Source organism: Anopheles stephensi, chromosome 3 (genome assembly GCF_013141755.1).
Source record: "Anopheles stephensi strain Indian chromosome 3, UCI_ANSTEP_V1.0, whole genome shotgun sequence".
Lineage (NCBI taxonomy): Eukaryota > Metazoa > Arthropoda > Insecta > Diptera > Culicidae > Anopheles > Anopheles stephensi.
The window spans coordinates 31,323,706-31,336,220 of NC_050203.1; the positions used below are offsets into that span (position 1 = coordinate 31,323,706).

The following is a 12,515-nucleotide window of genomic DNA, read 5'->3' on the forward strand; positions in this document are numbered from 1 at the left end:
ACGTTTAGAACTGTTGATTAGCGAAACGTTGCATTATGTCTGCAATGTGCACATATTTGCTCAACGATTTTCCTCAAATGGAATTCTACATCCCTCGATGTAACACAGGTGATGGGGCACCCAGGGTTTCGAGTAGATCGTTTATGCTACCAAAGTGTTGCACCTGCGCAAAACATGTCATGTTGCATGGAGAAGCCTTACGAAACGAGGCAAGCAACAAAAATGATTAATCCAATGCATACATTTTGGCGCAAAAGGTTTGCAATATTTGGTGAATAACCAGTGGTGAATAGCATGAATTTCAATAACCCTCTTGGCAACAGCTAAAATTTCTAGACCGCCTATTCAACCAAATAGAAGCGAAGGGATAAGTAGAAGACTAGGAAATATTCACCAAAAGGGAAAACTCACCTCTGACAATCTCCCGAAGAGAAGCAATGACATCCACGACAGAGAGATCCTCACAACTTTCATGGTGATCTTGTCCAGTGATGTTGTTTCCGCCCGGGATCGAACCGGGGGCCTTCTGCGTGTTAGGCAGATGTGATAACCGCTACACCACGGAAACCTCTATTGTTTCTCTGTCATATGACACAGTGATCAACGTGATCGATACTCATGCGTAGAACAGTTGGAAATATTTCGCCAAAAGGGAAAACTCACCTCTGACAATCTCTCCGAAGAGAATGAGTGGCATCTACTACAACGAGATCCTCACAATTGTCATGGTGATCTTGTCCAGCGATGTTGTTTCCGTCCGGGATCGAACCGGGGGCCTTCTGCGTGTTAGGCAGATGTGATAACCGCTACACCACGGAAACCTCTATTGTTTCTCTGTCATATGACACAGTGATCAACGTGATCGATACTCATGCGTAGAACAGTTGGAAATATTTCGCCAAAAGGGAAAACTCACCTCTGACAATCTCTCCGAAGAGAATGAGTGGCATCTACTACAACGAGATCCTCACAATGTTCATGGTGATCTTGTCCAGCGATGTTGTTTCCGTCCGGGATCGAACCGGGGGCCTTCTGCGTGTTAGGCAGATGTGATAACCGCTACACCACGGAAACCTCTATTGTTTCTCCGTCATATGACACAGTGATCAACGTGATCGATACTCATGCGTAGAACAGTTAAAAATATTTCGCCAAAAGGGAAATCTCACCTCTGACAATCTCTCCCAAGAGAATCAATGGCATTCACTACAGAGAGATCCTCACAATTGTCATGGTGATCTTGTCCAGTGATGTTGTTTCCGCCCGGGATCGAACCGGGGGCCTTCTGCGTGTGAAGCAGATGTGATAACCGCTACACCACGGAAACCTCTATTGTTTCTCCGTCATATGACACAATGATCAACGTGATCGAGACTTATACGTAGAACAGTTGGAAATATTTCGCCAAAAGGGAAAACTCACCTCTGACAAACTCTCCCAAGAGAATCAATGGCATCCACCACAGAGAGATCCTCACAATTGTCATGGTGATCTTGTCCAGTGATGTTGTTTCCGCCCGGGATCGAACCGGGGGCCTTCTGCGTGTTAGGCAGATGTGATAACCGCTACACCACGGAAACCTCTATTGTTTCTCCGTCATATGACACAATGATCAACGTGATCGATACTTGTACGTAGATCAGTTGGAAATATTCCGCCAAAAGGGAAAACTCACCTCTGACAAACTCTCCGAAGAGAAGCAATGGCATCCACGACAGAGAGACCCTCACAACTGTCATGATGATATGGTCCAATGATGTTGTTTCCGCCCGGGATCGAACCGGGGGCCTTCTGCGTGTGAAGCAGATGTGATAACTGCTACACCACGGAAACCTCTATTGTTTCTCTGTCATATGACACAATGATCAACGTGATCGATACTTGTGCGTAGATCAGTTGGAAATATTCCGCCAAAAGGGAAAACTCACCTCTGACAATCTCTCCGAAGAGAATGAGTGGCATCTACTACAACGAGATCCTCACAATTGTCATGGTGATCTTGTCCAGTGATGTTGTTTCCGCCCGGGATCGAACCGGGGGCCTTCTGCGTGTTAGGCAGATGTGATAACCGCTACACCACGGAAACCTCTATTGTTTCTCCGTCATATGACAAAATGATGAACGTGATCGAGACTTATACGTAGAACAGTTGGAAATATTTCGCCAAAAGGGAAAACTCACCTCTGACAAACTCTCCCAAGAGAATCAATGGCATCCACCACAGAGAGATCCTCACAATTGTCATGGTGATCTTGTCCAGTGATGTTGTTTCCGCCCGGGATCGAACCGGGGGCCTTCTGCGTGTGAAGCAGATGTGATAACCGCTACACCACGGAAACCTCTATTGTTTCTCCGTCATATGACAAAATGATGAACGTGATCGAGACTTATACGTAGAACAGTTGGAAATATTTCGCCAAAAGGGAAAACTCAACTCTGACAAACTCTCCCAAGAGAATCAATGGCATCCACCACAGAGAGATCCTCACAATTGTCATGGTGATCTTGTCCAGTGATGTTGTTTCCGCCCGGGATCGAACCGGGGGCCTTCTGCGTGTTAGGCAGATGTGATAACCGCTACACCACGGAAACCTCTATTGTTTCTCCGTCATATGACAAAATGATGAACGTGATCGAGACTTATACGTAGAACAGTTGGAAATATTTCGCCAAAAGGGAAAACTCACCTCTGACAAACTCTCCCAAGAGAATCAATGGCATCCACCACAGAGAGATCCTCACAATTGTCATGGTGATCTTGTCCAGTGATGTTGTTTCCGCCCGGGATCGAACCGGGGGCCTTCTGCGTGTTAGGCAGATGTGATAACCGCTACACCACGGAAACCTCTATTGTTTCTCCGTCATATGACAAAATGATGAACGTGATCGAGACTTATAAGTAGAACAGTTGGAAATATTTCGCCAAAAGGGAAAACTCACCTCTGACAAACTCTCCCAAGAGAATCAATGGCATCCACCACAGAGAGATCCTCACAATTGTCATGGTGATCTTGTCCAGTGATGTTGTTTCCGCCCGGGATCGAACCGGGAGCCTTCTGCGTGTTAGGCAGATGTGATAACCGCTACACCACGGAAACCTCTATTGTTTCTCCGTCATATGACACAATGATCAACGTGATCGAGACTTATACGTAGAACAGTTGGAAATATTTCGCCAAAAGGGAAAACTCACCTCTGACAAACTCTCCCAAGAGAATCAATGGCATCCACCACAGAGAGATCCTCACAATTGTCATGGTGATCTTGTCCAGTGATGTTGTTTCGCCCGGGATCGAACCGGGGGCCTTCTGCGTGTGAAGCAGATGTGATAACCGCTACACCACGGAAACCTCTATTGTTTCTCCGTCATATGACAAAATGATGAACGTGATCGAGACTTATACGTAGAACAGTTGGAAATATTTCGCCAAAAGGGAAAACTCACCTCTGACAAACTCTCCCAAGAGAATCAATGGCATCCACCACAGAGAGATCCTCACAATTGTCATGGTGATCTTGTCCAGTGATGTTGTTTCCGCCCGGGATCGAACCGGGGGCCTTCTGCGTGTTAGGCAGATGTGATAACCGCTACACCACGGAAACCTCTATTGTTTCTCCGTCATATGACAAAATGATGAACGTGATCGAGACTTATAAGTAGAACAGTTGGAAATATTTCGCCAAAAGGGAAAACTCACCTCTGACAAACTCTCCCAAGAGAATCAATGGCATCCACGACAGAGAGATCCTCACAATTGTCATGGTGATCTTGTCCAGTGATGTTGTTTCCGCCCGGGATCGAACCGGGGGCCTTCTGCGTGTGAAGCAGATGTGATAACCGCTACACCACGGAAACCTCTATTGTTTCTCCGTCATATGACACAATGATCAACGTGATCGAGACTTATACGTAGAACAGTTGGAAATATTTCGCCAAAAGGGAAAACTCACCTCTGACAAACTCTCCCAAGAGAATCAATGGCATCCACCACAGAGAGATCCTCACAATTGTCATGGTGATCTTGTCCAGTGATGTTGTTTCCGCCCGGGATCGAACCGGGGGCCTTCTGCGTGTGAAGCAGATGTGATAACCGCTACACCACGGAAACCTCTATTGTTTCTCCGCCATATGACACAATGATCAATGGGATCGAGACTTATACGTAGAACAGTTGGAAATATTTCGCCAAAAGGGAAATCTCACCTCTGACAATCTCTCCGAAGAGAATCAATGGCATCCACGACAGAGAGATCCTCACAATTGTCATGGTGATCTTGTCCAGTGATGTTGTTTCCGCCCGGGATCGAACCGGGGGCCTTCTGCGTGTTAGGCAGATGTGATAACCGCTACACCACGGAAACCTCTATTGTTTCTCCGTCATATGACACAATGATCAACGTGATCGAGACTTATACGTAGAACAGTTGGAAATATTTCGCCAAAAGGGAAAACTCACTTCTGACAATCTCTCCGAAGAGAATCAATGGCATTCTACTACAACGAGATCCTCACAATTGTCATGGTGGTCTTGTCCAGCGATGTTGTTTCCGCCCGGGATCGAACCGGGGGCCTTCTGCGTGTGAAGCAGACGTGATAACCGCTACACTACGGAAACATGTTGGAATTTGATAGCTTTTATCGTTACTTGCTGTATTATCGACTGGTTTCGTGAAGTGCTTGGATGAAGAGATTAGAAGACATCAGGTTACAATTCAATAACTTTTATTTCGTTCTTCCAGTACGGAAGAGTCGCTCTTTTTTCGTTTGGTTTTACACGAGACTACTACACTAGTTAACATTCCCCTTAGGGTTAATGTGCGCCATAAAACAGTCTCTAGCAGTTCAAGCGTGGCCCAAGGGCCCACCTTAACTGCACGAGGAAATCAAAATTAGTTGTGAAATGGTAAGGCAGTGTCTTGTAGGCACCAAAAAAGTATAAGGCTCGCTGGTTCTAACCACCAAAAGCTGCTTGACTAAATCGGTCTTTTGCTAGGTCAGTGAGCCGGTCGGCAAGATAGTCTTAAAGAACATTCTTAAAGCTTAGGAACATTGGACGACGCTTCGGTGAGCGTCGGGAAAGCAAAGGAAGTTGGAGTATTTTGTTTCTCTCAGTTCTATTCCCACATCCTCAAGGTATGGGAAGTCGCTCCCTACTGCTGCGGGGTATCGTGGTAATGCTGAACGTTCCGGTCACCGTTGAACAGCCTGCCACCGATCGGCTGGTTCTGTCTAGTGGTAGTACTCTTCGTGCGCTCCCTCCTCACCACCCTCGGCACCGCCACCGTAGGACGATTCACCACCGTAGGTCTGCTGTTCGGCGCCACCGTACGCCTTGGGCTCGTCCTGGTGCTGGTGGTGGAACTGGTGCTGGTGCTGATGCAGCTGGGCACCGTGAGCGCTCTGGGTGGCGGCTTCATGGGCCAGCTTGGCCAGCTCCTCCTCGTGCAGCGGCTTTCCATCGATCAACACTTCAGCCTGGAATCCGCTGTGCTTGTTCGAGCTGTACTTGACCGTGCGCAGCTTGCCGTCGGGCTGATGCAGACTATACTCGCCGTGCAGCTCGTCCTCGTGCCGGTGCTCCTTGCGGCTCTGCGAGACCTTGCTCTTCGGGTCCTCCACGCCGTACTCGAACACGTAGTCCGGCTTCGCGACATAGTCGATCTTGTGCCCGTGGCCGTGCTTGTCCTCGACGTGGACCTCGTGCGCCGGTCCACTGACCGGGCCACTGAACTTGGCGTACGAGTAGCCCACGCTATGATGTCCGTGGTGCTCCTCCTCGCCACCGTACTCACAGGCAGCGACTGACAGCAGCGCCAGGCAGGCAACGGTCTGCAAAAGAAGCATATGAGATTTGAAACCAACCAAACCAACACAATACGATCGCTGATTTAAAGCTGAGGCACAAGGATTTGCATAACACCCAGCATCGGTCACACTAATGCTGCATTGGGTCAGGAGAGTAATCTCAACAATGACACAATGACATAAGCATCACAACTCTGTACTCCGCGTCTTCATTCACATTCATCCTTCGCAGTGCACTTGCATCATTACGCTTCCTGATGTGTCAGGCCTTAATTGCTTAACTTCAGAGAGTTCATTGTTCATCACTTTCACTCTCCGACGGAGGGAACGGGCAGCGTCACACTGGCACACACTCATTTCTCTTTGACAGCACTATTAACCCGACCATTCATCTCACACACATCAAACCACGGTAATCAACCCACCTTGAATAGAAAAGCCATCGTTATGATTTGTTTTTCCTTTTTCCCACTTTCCTTGCACGAACGATTGGCCGCGGTCGATCTAGCTGACTATTGCTTCTTACTTCGATGGAAAGCGCTGCTCGACTGTGCCATTCCCGGTGCTGCACAACAATATTTATACCCTAACAATAGCTCGGGCTGGCATATGCTTTTTTACTCCCTAAAACCCAAAACCCAAAACCACCACCACCAGTGGTGCCCTGCACCGAACGAACGATTTCGGGTAAGCAGACGACGAACCTTTCCCTTTCCTCACCACCCTAGGCCACCGGCGGCCACAATCAGAAGCCGGCGTTAAAGGCGTGTAAAAATAGCAAAGCTACAGCAACAAAAAACGTTATTTAAGAAAAGCCGCGCGAATTACACGAACCAACGGGGCAAAAAAGGGGGGACAAGCAAGCAAAGGAAAGGGCGCACGGGCATGACGGCGCGTTAAGTTTGATTATTTAATGTGGAAAAGCGTAGGGAAAAATCGAAACAGGTACCGGTGGTTCGTCGGTGCCGACGCAAAAGGACGGTAGATGAACACCAAAAATCGAAACAAAAAAAATCGAACCATTATACAAAACGCTGCCGCCATCGATGCAGGGAAGTGATGTGACGTGAAAAACGAACTGGGGTGTGAGTCTAGTAAAAAACAGACTACATTAAATTAAAAGAAAAACAAAAGATGAAGAAGAAGATCGCCTAAAGCGATCATGATCATATGGTTGTGCTTTGGGGAGAGTGTGGCGTGAGAGAGATGATTGCTTTCGGAGATGAAACAGTGAAAATTGTTTTGATAGCATTATGATGCTGATACCGATGCGGAGTGTGATAATGATCTCGTGATAAGGTAATTAATGGGAATGGGTTTTAATGGAAAAATGTTCCGTCACACGTGCGAACAAAACGGTCGTTTTGATTGATGAAAGAACTGAAAGCTGTTGTCATATAGGATATTAATAGATCGATAATGATTATTTGCATTATTTAAAAAAACGGGTTTTAAAATACAAATTGAAAAATACATACAAATCTAAACATAAATCTGTATCGATATAAATAAATAAAATTATTTAAAAACTGAGAAATAAATGTAGAAAAATATAATGGAAAAATATTGTAGAAAGAAAAATTTTATATGACATCAACAACAACTGCTTCTTTATCTTCTTTGGCACTACAACCTCGAAAAGTCTTGGGCCTTTCCGTGACTTGATTTTATCCGTAGCTAGACAGTCTGTGTTACGAAGGGGTTGGCGGTCTCTGAATGGGATTTGAACCCCGGTCCTGTCGTGTGAAGAGCAGCTCTCGCCTCGGCCGCAGGACCGCCCCAACTTGAAGTGAGTACAAAATTGCAAATGTATGAAAATTATAAAAAAATTCAATATCAAATGAAAGTACAACAAGAAAGCGAATAAAAGGTATGAAGTTATTAATATTTTTAAGATTTTAGGAAAAAAAATTCCTATAAAACAAATTGATCGCTAATAGATGTAAGAATTGATAGATATGGCAAATAACAAGGAAGAAATGTCTTGTTAATTTTCTTAAATTGTTATTTTTGTGAATTAATGATTCGCAGTCATCCCATGCGGTGATGACAATGTGACGTCCGTTCCATATAATTATTAAATAAATAAAAAGACATAAGAAATAGCTAAAACCCTTAAATAAATAAAAAAAACTAAACATCGAGATAAAAACAACTTAACAAAACTTAGAAAATAGGAAAAAATTGCAATGGAATATAAAAATATATCAAAATATTTTCAAATGCTCCAATCAAATCAGGAGAAGCAATTGCAGCAAATGAAGCAGTCGAAAATGAACAAGCAGGTAATTTTTACGAAATAAAATGTATTAATAGAGGACTTACTTTGATTTCTTGTGAAATGAACAACAAACACAGACATGAAATAAATATGAAATAAATTTAAAAAATGGTGAACATGTGCGAAAATATTAGAAAATTACAATAAAATTGTTGATAGTTTTCTACAATAATCTCCAATCACACACTAACAAGGTAAGGCAAAAGAAAATGACCATTGTAAGAGAGAAACATTGGATTTATTTAAATGATAGATAAAAGATATAAATAAATAATTTCCATTGAATAGCGTTTTGTCTGCTGTTACCAACTGCGGGTTGGGCTCTAGCCGACAAATTTATTTCATACAAACATGCCGAATTAACCACCTGCACCGAGCGCATGTTCGTTAGCATCGAGACGGATTACACGCTATTTGGTGTAAGCGATGCTTTTACGTTCGCCTTATGCTTTACTGCCGCGATTAGGGCGGCTCGCCAGCCCGCTGGACCCGGTGAAGCCTTACAAGCGTTACGCCAATGCATTTATGCGCAATAATGTTGTACCGTGTGTGTGCATTCTCATCCCACCATGGGTCCTATTATGCGATCTCGCGATCCACACCGTGCAGATGAAGATTGATTATCGTTATTTATGAATGACCGCACAGGCAGTCATCTCGACATGCGTCAAATTCGTACCTCCTAATCGCACCGTCCGGAAGAAGCGTGGTAGACGAAAGCCTTCCCCCCTAAACGCACCTCCACAAACCGGCCATCAACAATGCACCTAATTAGGAGAAGCATAAAGTTGGCTCAAAATTAATTATCACTCATCAGCCGGACGACGTACTCGGGCGTCGGCCGATGCCATTTCTTTTCGGTGGCGCTTTTACTGCAGTGCACCACGAGCCATTCGTGGTGAGTCTTCTTTAAGGTTGAATTTCCTTCTTTTTTTTGCTATCGTTATGTTTACTACATCAATTTACACGACTTGAGTGAGGATGTATTCGACCAAATGCATTTCGGTTGGGTATGTTAACCGTGCAACACTCGGTGCAATATTGCTTGAATCGATTAACATTGTCGCTCATTAAAATAAATTGGCTATGCTATCGGGAAGTGGGAAGGGTATTTTGTAAATCAATCACACTTCCCTAATGATCCGGTACCGTGTGGCTGGGTGTGTTGTTAGGTTATGTGCGTATCATTAGGAAGTTGTTTTGAATATTAATCACATATTGAATCAAAGCCAAAGAATAAAATTGAAAAATCACGACTAATGCATAGAAAACCTAATAATTGTAAATTAAGTGAGCAATCCCAGAAGAACAAAATATAAGAAAACAATGAAAAATAGTAAATCAAAAGAACACATAGAAAAACTTGAAATTGAAAAAATTAAGTAAGTAGTACAGAAGAATAAAACCATAACAAAACAAACAATAAAATAAAGTTGGTAAACCATAAAAACAGAAGAAATAAAATAGGTATTTTATACATGTAAAATGAAGACTTGAAGGAAATAACATTGGAAATCATAGAAAAACATAGAAAATGTAACAATAAAAAACCAAACCAATTCGGAAAAATAAAAACAGAGAATGGTGAATGGTACATTACATGTAAACATAAAGGTAAGTAAGTAAGTAAACACAAAATCACAAAAGTATAAAAAAATAAAAGAATGGTAAATCACAAGAAAACAAAGAAAAAATAACTATTAAACAATAAGTAAACAAACGCAAAGGAACAAAAACAAATGAAAAAAAAAATGATATGAAACTGGTAAATCATAGGAAAGAAATACTTTATTACTAGAACAGAGGAAGGAAATGTTCAAAACAATAGAAAAATAAATAAAAAATTAGAATGAAAAGAAGAAAATAATTAATAAAACTTGAAAACCACAAGAAAACATAAAAAGAAGAAAAATACAAAAGAAAAACATTAAGTAAACAACATAGAAAAAATACAAGCGACATAATAAGCCCAAAGAAATACTTTACAAAAACAGATTCAAACAACATCAAAATCGAGAAGGGAGAACAGCAAAAAATAGCAATGGTAAACTAATGTGTCTCACGGCGGACAAACTACACGCTCGACAAAGATTTCCTAAACCGAAAACTAAAAACACTTCCCGACCTATTCCCACCTGTCAACTTGTGAAACACGGTCCATTACACAGAGAATCAGCCAACGTGAACGTGAAGCCGGCTGTGGTCCGCTGTCGACCGCCAAAACCGATCGATCACAAGCATAATCATCCATCGGTCACCGCATTTCACCGTCTGCTGCAAAACCAATGTAATGTGGTGCGCAAAAAAGCCCGACAGACCCGTGTGTAATAAGGAAAATGCCCCTACTGCCCCGGCTAGACGGGGTACTTGCAGCGCCCGTACAACAATTTTCCTCCACGCGCAATAATGAATTGTAGCGAATTGTTGTGTGTGATTGTGTAAAAGCTGGCTTTACATCGGTTTTGCGGCATTCGGCAGCGAGCATTTGGTGCCGATCGTTCCAGGTGCGCACCGCTCGGTTTGGTTCGCAAATTTTGATCGGCCGACGGTTCTGCTGTGAAGCAGAAAGGAGGAGGATTGGAATTTGCGAAACTTTTCACACAAGCCAATTATTCAAGGTGAAGTGGGAATAAGTGTCTGCATGTGTCTGCTTGTGAGTGTGTTTGTATAGTTAATTATTTTTCTCTCTTCCTGCTTTACTTTGTTTAGGATACCTTTCTGTGTAACTTGGCGAATTGTTTGATCGCCCGAAATCGGACGCATCCAATTTAATTTGGTACATCAGATATGAATCAATTGTGTTTGCTCTTCTACACACAACGTTCTTTTTGTTTGAAATCTTCTATCTATCTATCTATTTATCTATTTATTTTATTATTTAAAAGCTCATTCATCGGTACAATACCGTTTCGCAGATTTTGCCTGCAGTAAATCTCTCTCAGCCATGCATTGCCATGATCCAATAGCTCAAACCAAACTTTCCAAAGGGTAACTTAATCGTCATCACTCGATTTAAATTTGGGATCCGGTGTCATTCTCGTCTTTCTCCTTCTTTGGCCCTGCAACCTCGTGGTGATACTAAGTTTTTTTTTCTTGCTTTAATATACCCGACCAATATGTGATAGTGGAAAGCGGCACCAGTTGCTAAAATGAAGGGAACGGCTCGAAACCTATGCGAGCTGGTACTCTCTATGAAAGAACGATCATCCAGCCAAGGGTAACATCACGTCAAGGAAACCAGAAATGGCAGGCGGAGACATCTCGCGGTTTTAGTGTAAAAGAGGCATAGAAGCATAGAAAGACAGAGAGAGAAAGAGATAGAGAGTAGAAAAATGTATAAGTAGCTGAATAGTCAGTACTGCTTATAGGTAAACGGTCCTGACCTGATTCGATACCTGGTCCTGCCGTATGAAGACCGGCGCCGCTACTTCCTCCACCATCCAGCCGGATTTTCATATTTAACTTTAGCATTATATATGATAAATAGGATGAACAAAATAACAAACATCTAAACAAGATACTTTAAACTAGAACTAAGAAAACATGCTATACCTAAGCTCTGGATCAGGAGCAGTTTGAAGAAGGGAATTGAAAGTCGTTTTAAGAGGTAGGGTAAAAGGAGGCAAAGGATGGAATGTCAAGAAACGGGTCATTTGGGCCATGGCCTTCTGCATGTTGGGCGATCCGCATGGAAATGATGCATGACATGACCATTAGAGGCTGATGAGCCTATATTTCTGTACTTTATTGAAGTCATTGTGCATGTCATAGAGATCGACAGTGTAGTGGTTTCCTCATAGTTATTTCATGTATACGCAAAGCCGAAAGTAGTTCGAGTATGAAGCCAATGCCTCAAAAGCTTATTGTGTGATAAAATTTTGTTAAAAGAATAAATAAAACATCAAACATCTCTTTTCTCTTTTCCATGATTTATTAACTTTTTTTATTTATTTGTGTATTTATTTGTTTATTTATTTATTTAAGTATTGTTTTATTAGGAAGAACAATTGTTTGAGTTCTCGTTCCTGAAGGTAATGTACAAAAATACAAATCGGTACACTCGTTTGAGGATCTCTTAAATTTCAATTTAAAAATATATAATTGCATACTTTCAGGCTGATTACACTGAACCTGTCAAAATCACTCTAGGAAAGTTTATACAATCTAAAAATTGATGTAAACTTAATTTATAGATAAATTAATATGTGTCTTTCGGTAAAGTGCACCAATTCCTAATTTTCTAAGAGTTTCACAATTAAATAATACCCTTCTCAGGTGCAGCTACGGCCAAAATAATTTGCCTCATCGCGCGTTGAACCTTTTTTGCTCGAATTTTCACTCTCAACCCCCACAACAACAAATTTCACCAGTCATTCCTTGTCCCTGCCTCGCCACTCCTATTTTCTGACGAAAGTGACAATCGGGCGC

At 42.6% G+C, this 12,515-nt stretch overlaps 1 protein-coding gene and 15 non-coding genes across 16 annotated transcripts; all 16 read right to left on the reverse strand.

The window, feature by feature from the left end:
• Positions 1-495: 495 nt before the first annotated feature.
• On the reverse strand, positions 496-568 carry Trnav-aac. The gene has a single exon. It is a non-coding gene; the product is annotated as a tRNA-Val (tRNA).
• A 686-nt stretch (positions 569-1,254) lies between these two features.
• Positions 1,255-1,327, reverse strand: Trnav-cac. The gene has a single exon. It is a non-coding gene; the product is annotated as a tRNA-Val (tRNA).
• Positions 1,328-1,507: 180 nt separating this feature from the next.
• Positions 1,508-1,580, reverse strand: Trnav-aac. Its single transcript has one exon. It is a non-coding gene; the product is annotated as a tRNA-Val (tRNA).
• Positions 1,581-1,760: 180 nt separating this feature from the next.
• On the reverse strand, positions 1,761-1,833 carry Trnav-cac. Its single transcript has one exon. It is a non-coding gene; the product is annotated as a tRNA-Val (tRNA).
• Positions 1,834-2,013: 180 nt separating this feature from the next.
• Trnav-aac lies at positions 2,014-2,086 on the reverse strand. The gene has a single exon. It is a non-coding gene; the product is annotated as a tRNA-Val (tRNA).
• Positions 2,087-2,266: 180 nt separating this feature from the next.
• Trnav-cac lies at positions 2,267-2,339 on the reverse strand. The gene has a single exon. It is a non-coding gene; the product is annotated as a tRNA-Val (tRNA).
• A 180-nt stretch (positions 2,340-2,519) lies between these two features.
• Positions 2,520-2,592, reverse strand: Trnav-aac. Its single transcript has one exon. It is a non-coding gene; the product is annotated as a tRNA-Val (tRNA).
• Positions 2,593-2,772: 180 nt separating this feature from the next.
• On the reverse strand, positions 2,773-2,845 carry Trnav-aac. The gene has a single exon. It is a non-coding gene; the product is annotated as a tRNA-Val (tRNA).
• Positions 2,846-3,025: 180 nt separating this feature from the next.
• Positions 3,026-3,098, reverse strand: Trnav-aac. Its single transcript has one exon. It is a non-coding gene; the product is annotated as a tRNA-Val (tRNA).
• A 177-nt stretch (positions 3,099-3,275) lies between these two features.
• Positions 3,276-3,351, reverse strand: Trnav-cac. Its single transcript has one exon. It is a non-coding gene; the product is annotated as a tRNA-Val (tRNA).
• Positions 3,352-3,530: 179 nt separating this feature from the next.
• Trnav-aac lies at positions 3,531-3,603 on the reverse strand. Its single transcript has one exon. It is a non-coding gene; the product is annotated as a tRNA-Val (tRNA).
• A 180-nt stretch (positions 3,604-3,783) lies between these two features.
• Trnav-cac lies at positions 3,784-3,856 on the reverse strand. The gene has a single exon. It is a non-coding gene; the product is annotated as a tRNA-Val (tRNA).
• A 180-nt stretch (positions 3,857-4,036) lies between these two features.
• Trnav-cac lies at positions 4,037-4,109 on the reverse strand. The gene has a single exon. It is a non-coding gene; the product is annotated as a tRNA-Val (tRNA).
• A 180-nt stretch (positions 4,110-4,289) lies between these two features.
• Trnav-aac lies at positions 4,290-4,362 on the reverse strand. The gene has a single exon. It is a non-coding gene; the product is annotated as a tRNA-Val (tRNA).
• Positions 4,363-4,543: 181 nt separating this feature from the next.
• On the reverse strand, positions 4,544-4,616 carry Trnav-cac. The gene has a single exon. It is a non-coding gene; the product is annotated as a tRNA-Val (tRNA).
• A 90-nt stretch (positions 4,617-4,706) lies between these two features.
• Positions 4,707-6,344, reverse strand: LOC118509497 (probable zinc transporter protein DDB_G0282067). Its single transcript, XM_036050155.1, has 2 exons — positions 6,232-6,344; positions 4,707-5,830 (listed from the first exon to the last, which is right to left on the reverse strand). Exons 1-2 carry the CDS (start codon positions 6,247-6,249, stop codon positions 5,231-5,233), a joined length of 618 nt encoding a protein of 205 aa, XP_035906048.1. The 5' UTR covers positions 6,250-6,344; the 3' UTR covers positions 4,707-5,230.
• Between the last annotated feature and the right edge of the window lie 6,171 nt (positions 6,345-12,515).